Source organism: Miscanthus floridulus, chromosome 4, assembly GCF_019320115.1.
Source record: "Miscanthus floridulus cultivar M001 chromosome 4, ASM1932011v1, whole genome shotgun sequence".
Lineage (NCBI taxonomy): Eukaryota > Viridiplantae > Streptophyta > Magnoliopsida > Poales > Poaceae > Miscanthus > Miscanthus floridulus.
In genome coordinates this window covers 47,147,664-47,162,529 of record NC_089583.1, presented here as the reverse complement: position 1 = coordinate 47,162,529, position 14,866 = coordinate 47,147,664, and the positions used below count along the sequence as shown (strand labels likewise).

General features: G+C 49.7%; 1 protein-coding gene and 1 long non-coding RNA gene across 2 annotated transcripts; both read right to left on the bottom strand.

Annotated features, from left to right (window-relative positions):
• Positions 1-1,398, bottom strand: LOC136551476 (chlorophyllase-1-like). Its single transcript, XM_066543023.1, has 2 exons — positions 1,081-1,398; positions 1-838 (listed from the first exon to the last, which is right to left on the bottom strand). The coding sequence occupies exons 1-2, from the start codon at positions 1,354-1,356 to the stop codon at positions 161-163; spliced, it is 954 nt and encodes a 317-aa protein (XP_066399120.1). The 5' UTR covers positions 1,357-1,398; the 3' UTR covers positions 1-160.
• A 3,501-nt stretch (positions 1,399-4,899) lies between these two features.
• LOC136551475 (uncharacterized) lies at positions 4,900-5,690 on the bottom strand. Its single transcript, XR_010782576.1, has 3 exons — positions 5,587-5,690; positions 5,210-5,511; positions 4,900-5,117 (listed from the first exon to the last, which is right to left on the bottom strand). It is a non-coding gene; the product is annotated as an uncharacterized lncRNA (long non-coding RNA).
• Between the last annotated feature and the right edge of the window lie 9,176 nt (positions 5,691-14,866).

Below are 14,866 nucleotides of genomic sequence, written 5' to 3'. Positions count from 1 at the left end.
TGAAATTCTCTCCATTTTTTACTCACTTCTTCATCATTATTTGGACTCTGGAAAGCCCATTGAACAACAAGAAGCTAGGATTTCTTTTATGAAAACAAATGAAAAGGCAAGCAGTTAACTGCTACCTCCTTATTAACTTCAGGATTTATGATCCTTCTGCTCATGCCAGACGGTGCTCAACAGGGTCCAGCGTGGTCGGTGCGAGCCCAGGATCTTTCAATATGACACTAAGATCACCATCGTCTCCACTGAGCACGGCCTTCAAGAATGCAACCATGATCCCTGCAACGCTCCTCCTCATCATGTCCTTGCAGTTTTTCCCGTCCTTGCACATGCAGGTCATGAACTTGGGAGCATCGTCGTCTAGCATGTCCAGATGCCCATAGTCCTTGGTGACAAAGTAGTAGCAAGGTGGCTTGCACTCGAGGTAGAACTCCTTGTGGTTCACATCTTTGGGGGCACAGGGAGGGAACAGTATGTTCCTCTTCTCCTCTCCCAGCCCGGTGCCAATGACCAGTACCGGCATCGCAATGTCGAAAGAGGAGGGCTCATAGGTGAGGATCTTGGGTGATATTTGCAGAAACTTGCCTTGTCCAGCAACAGGGTCGAGACCGATGAGGGCAGAGAAATTGAGGTTGGTCTTGCCATGCCCCAGGGCTAGAGAGAATGCCGTGTGGCCACCTCGGCTGTGGCCGGCCAAAGCGAGCTTGGAAAGGTTGGGCTCGACGCCTTTGGGCAGGACGGATGGTAGCCCTTTGGCGAGCCAATCTGTCACTTGGGCTGCTGCGGATATGTCCTCAGTGTCACCTTTGGCCATGCCCAGGATGCTGATATGGAACTGCCAATAGAATTACAGAATTATTAGATGATCATGTCAGCAGCCAACAGACATGGGATGAACTAATTAGACCTGAAACATGTCAGTACATATGTTAATTCTCATCATAATTTGACAGTTTTGGTAAGATTTCATCTGGTGTGTCGCTGTAACCATCACAGTTTTGTACATTTCTGATGAATTAACATGCATGGACTACACATGCATGTGAAAAGCAACAGAAGGCAGTAATAGTAGTTAACCTGCGGTGCAACCATGATGAAGCCAAAAGAGGCAATGTGTTTGAGAACTTGTTCGTAGAAATGGTTCTGGAGGCAGAAGCCATGCAGGAGCATGGCGACTGGGTATGTTCCTGAATCCTTGGGAGCGGCAATCAAGACGGGGATCGGTGGTGTAGGATCTGTGTTGTGATCCACTGAAATCAGCTCGACGGCAAGCTTCCCTGGCTGGAACACTGAGGTGACTGCAGTCTCAAGAACCTCAGTGCTAGGGTTCATGGTCTCTACTGGTGCTGCCATCTCTCACTTTCTCATGCGCTGGAGGTGCAGCTTACTAGTAATCTTTTGAGTTGGTTGTGATGGGAAGGGACGGTCGTGGTGGCAAATTTATAGACCAGACCAGGGTGTGGAGGTTGGGACGAGTTATTTTGCATGTGTAGTTTGGTAAAGGGAAAATGTTACTCTTTCATTGTGAAGCACGTGGAGGAAAAGAGATGGAAGTTTGCATGATTGCATTGGTACTACTGTCTACATCAACATAACTAATATTGAATTGAATGTGATGCAACCATCCATCCACCCACATGCTTGAACAAGATTGGGCCTTGTTTAGTTACCTTCAAAATTCCAAGTTTTTTGGTTATATTATCACCCTGCATTTATGTTCTCCACAACTGTTAGCTAACTGATACTGCTCTTCTTTCATTTCATTGCCCCTCGTTCCTTCATGCAGACTACTTGTCCAAACGAGCTTGCCGATCCAGCCCAAGGTACCTTTTTTTAAGTGTTCCAGCCAGGGAAGCAACCGGCATCATATTCTCACACTTAGAATTTCATTAGGAAGTTGAAAAATTGAACTAATTCAAAAACAATCATGAAAAGAAAGGAAAAAACTAATTTCCAAACCCTTCTAGTGATATTGAGGGTCTAAGTTTAGTCATTCGTTGGATAAGGTTAGACGTGGACTAATTAAAAATCTCTTTTTTCTAATGAGTTGTACTTGTCCATTATAGCCTATATTAGTTTTTGTTAGATCATGATTAGATCTTCTATTTGGTATCCAAAACATTGACTAAACTAAACACCCCCTGAATCATATTTTGTTTTATAAGAGAGAAAAAAAAAATTACCTCCCATCTGAAACACACCTTTGTGGGCTCTTAAATTAATAATTGCATAGTCCTGACATTTGTAGCTTTTAATGAGCTAAAAAAAGTAGCCGATCGAGAAGCTTATCTGATCATGTGGCCCAGGCCCCCATGGACAGTTCATTACACCTATATAGTATACACTACAATACTATACAATTGGCGTGTTTTTCCTGTTGGCTTGGCACGTGTGCATGATGCATCTTGCATTTGGGCAGTCAAGGTTTGTCGATTAAGCAACAAATGAAGCAGGCTAGCATGATTGTTTCAGGGCTGCCACTAATACTAATTTGTTTGTCCTCGAGTCCATCTACTCAATGGAGAAAAGGTTACCCACACCTTTTCTCCTTTACTGAAATGCCAAACTGCTCTCTTGTTCTTCCTGGGCAATGAATTAAACAGGATCCTCTTCCTGCCTTTCTCAGTCCAAGCTTTAGGCCACGTTTAGTTCCGCCGATTCGGCACTGCCAAACGCGCTGTAGTTGCACTGTAGCTACAGTGTTGTTTTGTTTTTATTTGGTAATAATTGTTCAGTCGTTAACTAATTAGGCTCAAAACGTTCGTCTCGTAAAGTACAACCAAACTGTGTAATTAGTTTTTGATTTCGTCAACATTTAGTACTCCATGCATGTACCGTAAATTTGATGTGACGGGGAATCTTCTTTTTGCATAGTGTCAAAGTTGAGAATAGAACAACTCAGTGACCTACAAGAATTTGTCAATGACAGAGAATGGAATCATGACATGAGTGATACTTGGTCATATCAATGGGGTCCTACCTACTCTTCAAGAAAGGCTTACTCTCATCTGCAGGTGTCAGTAGAAGCTTCCCCCCCTCTTCTCCTGGATTTGGAAATCAGGTAACTTGGGCAAACACAAATTCTTTGCTTGGCTTCTGCTTAAGGATAGATTAAATACCAGGAACCTTTTAAGAAGGAAGAATATGCATCTTGATGACTACACCTGTGTCCTCTGTATCAATGGCTCCGAAGAAACCAGTTTCCATCTGTTTTTTGAGTGCCCCTTCAGTGTTGATTGCTGGAGTTCCATCACCATTCACTGGAATCTGAATCTTCAGCCTTTGGACATGTTGTTACAAGCTAGAGCAGACTTCGGTAGTCACATCTTCAGGGAATTTTTTGTATCACTGCTTGCTGGATGATTTGGAATGCTACAAATGGGATCATCTTCGATAATAAAGCTACATCTTTGGCTGCCTGGAAACTAGCTTTCAAGGAAGAACTTGGCTGGGTTTTGTCAAAGCCAAGCAGAGTGTCTCGGCCCCTTTGTCTTTGTGGCGAGGGAGTCTTCAATGGTTTTTTTTTCTTTTCTTCCTTGAGCTTTGCAAGCCTTGTATTTTGTACATATGCTTTGTTCATATATATATATATATGTATATATAAATTGGTAGAGAGCTTCTCTGCCGGTTCCTTAAAAAAAGTCCATCTACTCAATTGTACGGATGTAATACCTAAGAATGGATGACATAAATATAGATTTTTTAATGCAGATTGTAATTTATTATTTAGTGAAGGTTGACTGGTTTTTAAGAGATACCGAAATTTGACTTTTCGCTCTGTTGCTTGGATGGATAAACTGAGACCACCACTGGATAGGGCACGACGTCTGTCCCGGGGGCGCAAGCAGGCCCCGGAGAGCGCCGCGGCGGTGCAGCCGCGAGTGGGCGCGAGGGAGGGTGTGGGCGGAGTAAGCGCGGGGGAGCGGAGGGAGCAGGGAGTGGTCACGGGCGTGCGGGAGATCGAGTGCGGGCGAAGTGGCGTGGGGGAGTGGGAGGGGGAGGGGTCATGGGATCGGAACAGAATGAATGCGTCCGACGCGTGAGTGGAGGACGGATGTCCTAGTTGAATCATTATGGTTGCAACATTCTTTTTCTATCGGTCCATGCTTGTCAATGTTTGTCCACTTTTGCAACAATGTTGACCATGAGCACAATCCGGTAGTCAACCTTTGCTGTTGCATAGCCACAATTTCAGATGTAACAATAGTGAAATTCTGTTGTTTCATTAGAGGATTTTAGATGTAATAGTAGTCAACCATTGCTGTTGCATAGCCACAATTTTCAAATGTAACAGTAGTGAGACTCGACTGTTTCATTAGAGGATTTCAGATGTAACAGTAGTCAACCTTTGCTGTTGCATAACCACAATTTTTAGATATAACAATAGTGAGACTCGGCTGTTTCATTAGAGGATTTTAGACGTAACAGTAGTGAAATTCTGCTATTTCATTAGAGGATTTCATATGTAACAGTACTGAAACCTCTTTTGGAGCATTGCAACATCACAATGTATTACTTGGAACAGGCCACTAATACTATTTCAACATGGTCCATTAGACACTAACTGTTATAAGGAGCATTGCAACATCATAAGGAAGTAGTTGCAACAATACAATAATACTAGTTCAACATTCCATCAGACGCTCAAGTTATAAGGAGCATTGCAACATATTATTTTGGAGCACAGTAAACATATGATGGAAGTACTTGCAACGTATTATTTCGAACCACTGAAACAACTTAATTGCAAAAACGTATTGATTTGGATTTTCAGCATTGAAACATATGATTTAAGTACTTGCAACATACCACTAATACTAGTTCAACATGGTCGATTACCGTCTCAGAAAATGGCATAACAAAAACTCATGTGCATTTGCCATACTTCACGTGCAATTGTGTAGTACCCAAAATAGGATCCAGAGATGAGAAACCCAACTACAATGAACTCTAGTATCACTAGATTAACTACACAGAGAGTAATGAGATCTCCTTGGCTAATTCAGCAATTCTCCTTGATGAAGTCATCAATTGAGATCTCGTTCATTGGCGATAGGAGGAGGCGATAGGAGGAGGAGGCCGGTCACATGCTTCCTGTAGTCGACCATCATAACCTGAAAAAAACATGAGGCTAAAACTAAAAGTGATGCCAAATGTGAATGAGTGAAATGAAAAAAAAAGGAAATGGAGATTAGAAAACACGAACCAGATCAGATTGAATGGCCAAAACAGAAGCGTGGTGTAGTTGCACTTGTGCTGTCGTCTATACTGCAGTGAGTGCCATCTAGCATCACCTACCCGCCTTGGCCTTGTTGTCCCCCTGTCTGCATTGCCATACAAAGAGTACAAAAATCAGTAAATCACAATCGAGAACTCAAGCGCTACGCGAAGATGAAAGGATTCAAGAGGGGAGAGTTGCCAGGGATCAAGGCCAGGCGGCAGCCACACCATTGCCATACGGTCACATGCTTCCTGTAGTCGACCATCATAACCTGAAAAAACATGAGGCTAAAACTAAAAGTGATGCCAAATGTGAATGAGTGAAATGAAAAAAAAAGGAAATGGACATTAGGAAACACTAACCAGATCAGATTGAATGGCCAAAACAGAAGCGTGGTGTAGTTGCGCTTGTGCTGTCGTCTATACTGCAGTGAGTGCCATCTAGCATCACCTACCTGCCTTGGCCTTGTTGTCCCCCCCCCCCCCCCCCCTGTCTGCATTGCCATACAAAGAGTACAAAAATCAGTAAATCACAATCGAGAACTCAAGCGCTACGCGAAGATGAAAGGATTCAAGAGGGGAGAGTTGCCAGGGATCAAGGCCAGGCGACAGCCACACCATTGCCATACTGAGTCCTCTACCCATGCATGTACACACCGACTATGGAGTTCCATGAAACCATGTCCCTATCATCCATTTCATCGAACATCAGGCGATCGACACCAACATCACCCTGGTCGCCAGACTTTAGGAGAGCTCTGCACGACCATGTCGGAGCCGAACCCACACCTCACGGTCTGTCCATGGACACACTGGCACAGCGGCTACCGCCTCAGGGATTCGCACGCGCTAAGCAGGAAGGTGAAGGTGAACCTGTTGGGAGATACCCCTGCCACACGCACCGCGGCGTCGCCCGCCAACGCGTCTGCTGCGGAGCAGCCCTGGCCGCCACGCCCGGTGAGACGCTCGATGAGGGTGTTGTGCGCTAGGTGGAGGCGCCGGCGCTGGCAGCGCGAAGGATCGCCGTGGCGGCGGCCTGGCGTGGGGACGAGGGGGAGACGGAGAACACAGCGGAGACGAGGGCCGGGAGGAGGCACTAGCTCGCGGAAAGGATGCGGGCGAGGAGCTCGACATGGGTCTGCAGCAGGTGGCGCGGGCCCCAGCAGGATCCGCAGCAGCTCGTGCTCCATTGGTGTGGTGGAGTTGGAGGAGGGCTTTGTGGTACCTGCTGACTTTTTGAACGAGGTTGGTGCGTCCGAATGGGACAGTGCGTCCGGACGCCCTACACCGAGTATTATTGAAGAAAAAAACTTGAGAAGGGAGAAGAAGGATTAAGGCTCGCTGATCGGCGTCATCCATCGTATCTATTCTTCGCCCCCCCCCCCCCCCCCCCCAAAAAAAAACCAGTTTGGCGTCTCCTCATCTATCTGTTTTCCTCCTCAATTTCTTGGTTCCTTTTGCTGTTCATGATAGCAATATCACATTTGCGCATAGATCAGAACGGCTAGACGGTGTAGCGGCAAGGATCATCGTGAGGTGGAGAAAAGCAAGGAAGGAAGAAGTGAATCATGGGGTGCTTGTTGTTGTGCTCGTTGTAGTTGCCTAGGTGCGATGCCAAATCCTAATCCACTTTTTTGGATCAAGTTTTGAGGACTAAGTCATATGTTTAGAAGGGGTTTAGTTGGAGTAATCCTGACATTAATCTCGTTCATGTTTTGAAATCCCGTTAGACTGTGCAGTTTCTGTTCATCATTATTTTAGGATATCGTAATGACCTTAATAAATTCATGTTGTGTCGTGTACCCTTACTGCCTTCCTGACGATACCTCAATGTGGTAGTTGTGGCCTGTATGTTTAGCATATGGTGAAGAACTCGGCATGATTCCTAAAATGATATGATTCAGATGTGTATTGATCAGACTGGCTTCATTAAGGGGAGGTCGATTTCTGAAAATTTTGTATATGCTGCTGAACTGGTGCAATGAAGCCACTACCGAAAGGCCCCCACTCTAGTGCTCAAACTTGATTTTGCAAAGGCATTTGACTCGGTATCCTAGAGCAGGCTTAGGGCGATCATGGAAGCAAGGGATTTTGGGTCCATCTGGTGCAACTGGATACAAAAACTCCTGGCCACCTCCAAGTCTGTAGTTCCCTTATCTGTGCTAACTAGCTTAGCCATGTTCATGTTATCTTTTTTTTTGAAATCTCTAGAGGAGTCCTCCAAAAATTAGATTACTATCACTCTCGTTTTTTCTGGCAAGGTGAGGAGCACAAAAAGAAATATTGTCTTGCCAAGTGGACCGTTCTTTGCACTCCCAAAGATTTTGGTGGTTTAGGTATACATAATCTAGACCTTCAAAATAGATGTGTCAGTGCAGAAAGTGACCAACTAGTGAATATTTGTAGTTTTGCTGTACGTTGTGCTCAGGAGGTGGCCTAGCACTCAATGACACAGGATTTATACTGGTTCGGGCAACGTGCCCTACGTCCAGTCGGGGTCGGTCGGATGACTTTATTCCTGAGCCTAGGTGCTCGAAGTTTGCAGTGGGAGTTACAACAATGGAAGGACAAAGAGGGGGTGTACAAGAGGTCTGGTCAGCTCCGGTCGGAAGGGCCGAGAGTGACAGGAACTTCGCTAAGTGTTCAAGCGGATGCTTGAGGTCTGAACCTAGTGGTTCTGTGGTTGTGAGCTATCGATCTAAGAAACTCTGGCCTACTGGAATCGGTCTCCTTCGTTGGAGGAAGCGCACCCCTTTTATAGATGAAGGGGATGGCTTTACAAGTGAGAGGGAAAGGGTGCGTATAGCCATCGAGCCCTTGTTGTCCACGCCTACCGAGCCTTATTGCCCACACCGGCGGGTACCAGATAATGGTAGGCGCCTACAACACTGTCGATGTCACTGTAGAATGTCAGATGCATATGGGAAGGTCGTGCTGCCTTTTTCAGAGATGGTGGACGTCGGTACCTGCAAATACTGTTCGATGCCTAGAGTCATGTGAGGAGTCTCGCTATGTTCACCCGGTACGGTAAATCCTGGTGCCCATACTGCTATCGATGTCCAGAGACACGCAGGGGGCCTTACCGTATGGGAGTTTTAGCGGACCCTACAATACTATAGAGGGAGATGTCGACGCCTACAATACTGTTTGTGTCAGGGTGGCTGCAGAGTACTGTTCCTGTGCAGGGTATGGTCCCTGGTACAGTAGTTTTGACTTGTGAGCCTTGCCTTGCCATTCTCCGCACGTCTTCTGATTCCTACCGAACGGGTGTCCCTAGTCGGATGGCTCCAGTCGGCTCTAAGTGCGCCGGTCGAAGAAGAGTGGTAAGTAGGGTTCCTATGAGCCCCGGTCGGAGGGACACGGGGTCGGAGTCGAAAGTAGCGCTTTGGGCTAGACCTTCCCATCAGAGAGGGCGTCCGGAGGCGGCTGGAGGCTAAAGCGAGTGCTCCGATTGGAGTGGTGGGCCCAAGGGGTCGACAAGCGGGCGTTGCTCCTTTCGGTCCAGAACTTCCGGTCGGTGACTGGGCCGGCCGTCCTTCTGGCCTGTTGTATTTAGACTCTTGGGCCAAGCCTTGGCGCGGAAGCCGGTCCCTGAGGGACCCCGGGTTTATGAACCCGACAGAAGCCCCCGAGCCCCCGGGCGATTCGGATCGAATCGTTCAGGGTATTTTTGTCTTGCCAACGTGTGCGCGCGAGCGCACCCACGGCTGTAGCCCCTGAGCCCCTGGGCAGTTCGGGTAGAACCGTCTGGGGGTGTTGTTCTGGTGGGTGTGTGTGCGTGTTTTTAGTCTGAGACGGAATTTTGTCGCCCGAGGCGTCGTTGTGCAGCTGAGGTGGTTTTTTAGTTTGTTTTGAGAGATTGGGTGAGGGAGCTTGTGGATCCCGGCATCGGTGCACGCCGTGGGATCGAGCGAGGGAGTCAGTCAAGGGTTCTGGACGAGATAGAGCTCATTGATCCTAGCGTCCATGCACACCGTGGGATCGGGTGAGGCAGTTAGTTTCGGACATGAGAGAGCTCACTGATCCTAGCGTCGATGCGCACCGTGGGATCGAGCGAGGCAGTTAGTTTCAGACGAGTCAGAGCTCACTGATCCTGGCGTCGATGCACGCTGTGGGATCAGGTGAGGCAGTTAGTTTCGGATGTGAGAGAGCTCACTGATCCTGGCATCGATGCGCACCGTGGGATCGAGTGAGGCAGTTAGTTTTGGACGAGTTAGAGCTCACTGATGCCGGCATCGATGCACGCCGTGGGATCGAGTGAGGGAGTTAGTTCGGTCATGAGAGAGCTCACTGATCCTAGCGTCGATGCACGTCATGGGATCGGGTGAGGGAGTTAGTTTGGACAAACCCTGGCGTCAGTGCATGCCGTGGTTTCTAAATAGTTAGTTTAGGCGTCGGACGAGACCGAGACCGTGGGTCTTGGTGTCGTAGCGTGCCATGGGACCGAGCGGGTCAGAGTCGTGGATCCTGGCCTCGGTGCAGCCTGGGCGGCCGAGGTAGTTAGTTTAGTTAGTTTTCACGCGAGTTTGGAGTCACGGTCCCTAGATTTTTGGAGCGCAGTCGGAAGTGAAGCCGTTACGTGAGTTCGGAGTCGCGGTCCCTGGATTTTTGGAGCGCAGTCAGAAGTGAAGTCGTTACGCAAGTTTAGAGTCATGGTCCCTTGATTTTTGGAGCGTAGTCGGAAGTGAAGCCGTTACGCGAGTTCGGAGTCGTGGTCCCTGGATTTTTGGAGCACAGTCGAAGCGTAGTTGGTTTGTTAAAGATCGGACGATGCGGTGCTCGTGGATCCTGGCGTCGATGCGCGCTGTAGGGACCGGGCGAGTCGGAGTCATGGATCTGGCGAGTTCGAGGTCACTTCCTTGGCGTTTGTGTTGAGCCCCGAGCCCTGTCGGGCCTTCATGGGGGTCAATGTGAGTTGTGTGCATTACCCCATCCGGTTCCTCACAATCGGAGGGGCTAAGTTTCGTCGCTTGTCCCGATCGCTCGGACTCGAAGACTTGCTCGGTGAGTTCGCTAACGGGTGTGATCGAGCGGAATCTAGGTCCATCATTCATGACAGGGTCGGCATAGCCCTCTTGTGACATTCCACTACTCCTTTACCTACAACCCGGCAGATGCCTAGGTCGTTCCAGAGACCAACCCGGGTGGCCTGACGGCCTCCCCTCGATGGAGATTCTGTGGGCCTGGTGAGAGGTTCAGGATCGAACGAGAAGGTTGAGATGACTCGGTTTGTCGGACCGGGCGAGGGCCGCACGGTGCTCATCTATGATTTTCTCCCCTGGCTCTGTTGGTTGCTCATGTCGAATGAGGCAACCGCCGCTTCGTGACGCAACACGGAGCGTTCTGATGCATTTCGCTGCATGTGCGATGCTTAGTTCCCGAGCCCTCAGGCGGTTCAGGGCCCGAATCATCCGGGAGGCATGGTCATATGGAATAAATGCGCATATGGATGTATGAAATGATTGTAAGGAAATAGAGGGGGTTGGTAGTGCTCACTTTGATGGCTTAAGTGATGGGGTTCGGAGAGCTTCAGTCGGAAATGTCCGACCGGGACATGCGCTCGTCAATCGTGGGTGAGCCCTTGTGTGAACAATTTTTGTATTAATGAACACAATGCTCACCTTGTTGACCTGAGTGTCGGGGTTCAGAGAGCTTTAGTTGGAAATGTCCGACCAGGACCTTGATGACCTGAGTGACGGGGTTCGGAGAGCTTCAGTCGGAAATGTCCGACCGGGACCCACGCTCGTCGTTTGTGATGGAGTCAGCATGGCTTGCATGGGGTGTCCCTTCGCTTCCTACCCGTTGTGCTTGATGAAGTCAAGGGAGCGAAACCGAGCGGATCCCTTGCTGGTCGCAGTAGTATTTGCAGTAGTAGAAAATGTAAAAGTTAAGTTTATGGGTGAGTCCCCGTGTGAACAATTTTTTGTATCAAAGAATACATCAGTACTGACCTTGTGATAGAACCACAATATCCATTCTCTGCTTATATCCTAGCATAACCTTCATTTTTATCCCCTCTCTCTCTCTCGTACCTGCCCGTTTGTCCCATAGGGTGCGAGCTTGGGAGTCTGGGGCGTGGCCCGCAGGGCTCGGCTGCTCATATCCATAGGGAAAGGCGGGGTGCGTTTGGTTGGGAGTAAGAACAGAGTTACGTAGGGTAATCAAAGTCATGGAATGTGTTTCTGTTTGGGGACAAAGTTGTTTATTATGTGATAGTAAAAAGAAAAGGTGGTTAGACCCAATTTAGGGGAAAAACGACATAGCTGTTCAATGTTCCAAGTGTTGGTGAGAGCATTGCCGTTGTTGTCCTTCAGTCGGTAGGTGCCTGGTCGGATTACCTCGATCACCATATAGGGCCCTTCCCTTGGTGGAGAGAGATTGTGCTTTTCCTTCGTTGATTGGGTCCTCCGGAGCATGAAATCGCCGACTTCGAGTATTCTTCCCCTGATCTTTCTTTCGTGGTACCTGCGGAGGGTTTGTTGTTTTTTCCTTTAGCCATCCAAACCTGGACTTCACTGCCATCTACAGCGGGTATGCTAAAGGCTTGAGCATGGAGGACATCCAGTCGATCGGGGAGGGCTTGCTACCGCACGCAAGGTCGGTGGCGGAGCAAGTCTCCGCCGAGTGGGTGATGGATGGTCGCCGTGAAGACATGGCCCGAAGCATGCGTGGGGAGGACGCTTCCAAGCCTATGGATAGCACGGAGCCTGGTTGGGGGGGGGGAACGTTGCCTCGGCCCCAATCAAGCCGAACGTCGTGCTGCCGAGGAGTGAGCAGCCTGCGCCTTCGTCGGTTGCGCCGTCAGCAGATGCCGTCGGGCCGATTTAATAGCTTGCAGAATATAAGTAGTTAGTAAACGTAAAAAGTTTAAGTTCGTGGGGGAGCCCCTGTGTAAAACGTTCGTGTGTGTTTTAATGACTGCAATCAGTTTTTGTTTTTGTGATGGAGTTGCTCCATTCGGGGAAGCTTGTTCCCTTTCGTTCCCTAGTTCTCCCTTAGCATAATTTTGTTTTTTATTTCTTTCTTTCTCATACCTGCCCGTTTGTCCCGTAGGCTGCAACCTTGTGAGCCTAGGGCATGGCACGTGAGGCTCGGCTGCTCGTAACCGTAGGAAAAGACAGGGGTGCGATTAGTTAGAATGTTTTAAAGCAAAGCTACGTAAGGTAAATCAAAGGAACGAACTGCCCTTTTGTTCGGGTAGGGAGGAGTTTCTCCATATGAAAGTAAAAGAGTACTCAAAGTAAAAACAAGACAGAGGGGTAGTAGAGCCCCTTAGTGGAGCCCCCGAGCGCCCCAAGCCGAAAAGTGTTTGGGTCGGGGTGCTTTTATAGGAGCGTTCGCTAAGTAAACAAAGGTAAGATTGAAACTTAGGAAAAACGACATAGCTGTTCCAGTAGTTTGGAGAGATGGGCGTCGTTGTCGTCCTTCGGTCGGTAGGCGTCCAGTCAGATCACTTCATCCTTCAGTCGTTTGGATCCTCGCCCGCTGCGCCCCCTTCTTTGGTCGCTGCTTCCTCGCCTTTTTCTTCCTTTGGCCTGCCAGGTTACCTCAGCAGGCGCTTGAGGAGCTGGCAGTCCTTGTAGAGGTGTTTGACGGGGTAGTCGTGGTTGGTGCATGGGCTCTCCATGAGATCATGGAAGTGGCCCGGAGGGTCTTGCTGGGGCTACATGCCCACGTGATCGGCCGTGGCGACCGACGCGAAGTTGGTCGGTCAGTGGCGATCCTTTATGTTCTTTTTTCCCTCTACGTGGAGGGGCCATCGTCTTGACCCTGGCGCTTGGCCTTACCTTTGCCATGGCCTCCGTTGAAGCGCGGTGGAAACGACGCTTGCTGGAGGTGTTGGACAAAGGTCCATGGTCCTAGGCTGTCAGGGCTGGGACTCCGGTCGACGCTGCACATGTCTCGGTTTAGCCCAAGCCACGCGTAGACAGGCGGTCAGCACGGAGCGGTTGTCAAGTCGAGGTGAGGTGCCATTGCGGCTTCCTGTGCCGCACTCTGTGGTTGTTGCGGTGATAGGGTGTAGTGCCCCATCTGCTGCGTCCCTATTCCCCAGATGGGGAGCGAGGTCATGAGTCGGAGTCGTGATACGGAGCACTCCGCTTGTTGAACGGCGACGGTCTCCAGCCGTGCCCGAAGGTTCCGGTGGATCGCCCGTTCATGAGGGTCGTTCAGCTCAGACAGGCCACGCAGAAGCATTGCTGCGGCGGCAATGTTCTGACTGGCCCGAGCGAACTGCGAGGGATCGGTCTACCTAACCAGGGTGTTGCGCTGGACCTGGCGGGCGTGACCCCAAGCGCCATTCGCCGGTCTATACGCACGGAGCGCAGTGTGGTGCGCCGAGCGCGCTGGTGCGGTCGATGGCTAATGCGGCCACTATCATCGTAGATCCTTCCCGTGCTCACGTGTGAGCTCGGGGTCTCCGCATGAGGGTCTAGAGAGGTGTGAGTCCGTGAGGACTTCGCTTCTGCCGGTGGGTGTCCCAGAGGATCCACGATGGCGCACTTCCTGGACAAACGGTGGCTAGGTGCCATGTCACCGATGCTGGAGCTGTCACTCTCGCCATCGTCATCCATGAGGTCGAGGAAATAGGTGGGAGCATAGCTCACCATTCCCATGAATTCGGATGCGAGAGGGGGCGGTGCAGGCATCCTTCGGAGCCCCGGGCGTATGCGTCCGCGGAAGACGTGAGGCCACAGGGGAACCGGTCATACGGTGGTTACATTGGGGACAACAGGGTTTCGCCGGGTTATCGGCAGAAGATAGATAACAGTAAGTAAATAACAACGTGTATTTTACTCATAGCGGGGTTTGAGCAAAGAGTTTGCTCAGAAAGAAGCGCAGATGCCGCATCGTCGAAGTCACGCATTCCGGAGTCGGTGGAGGACGTGCCTTCGACGGGTGTCGGGTCGCAAGCCTCCTTGTGGAGGTGTAGAACGCCGAGCCGGTCGGAGATGAAGTCTAGGCTTCCGAAGAGGAAGGCCTAGGATGGCTCAAAGACGGGTGGAACCTGCATCCCAATGGGTGAGAGTGCGGGAAACTCCAGCGAGCCAAAGCGAATCGTATCGCCCGAGCTTGCCACGGCGAGGGTGGTAGAAAAGTGGGCCATCTGATGACCAAAAAGTGTTGAACGTACAACGTCTTCTCCACGGATGGTGGCAACTATCGGTGCAGAGTGACGAACTAGTGAATATTTGTAGTTTTGCTGTACGTTGTGATCGGAGGTGGCCTAGCACTCAATGACACATGATTTATACTGGTTCGGGCAATGTGCCCTACATCCAGTCGGGGTCGGTCGGTGACTTTATTTTTGAGCCTAGGTGCTCGAAGTTTGTAGTGGGGTTACAAACGGGAAGGAGAAAGAGAGGGTGTACAAGAGGTCCAGTCGGCTCTGGTCAGAAGGGCCGAGAGTGACAGAAACTTCGCTATGAGCTAAGTGTTCAAGCAAATGCTTGAGGTATGAACCTAGTGGTTCTATGGTTTTGAGCTATCGATGTAAGGAACTCTGGCCTACTAGAATCGGTCTTTTTTGTTGGAGGAAGCGCACCCCCTTTTATACATGAAGGGGATGGCTTTACAAGTGAGAGGGAAAGGGTGCGTATGCTTTCGAGCCTTATTGTCCATGCCTACCGAGCCTTGTTGCCCA

Excerpts from the sequence above, each read along its gene's own strand:
- LOC136551476 (XM_066543023.1), bottom strand. The coding sequence starts at position 1,356 with ATGGCAGCACCAGTAGAGACCATGAACCCTAGCACTGAGGTTCTTGAG. Across the intron at positions 839-1,080 it reads TCATCATGGTTGCACCGCAG|TTCCATATCAGCATCCTGGG; the intron begins GTTAACTACTAT and ends TTCTATTGGCAG.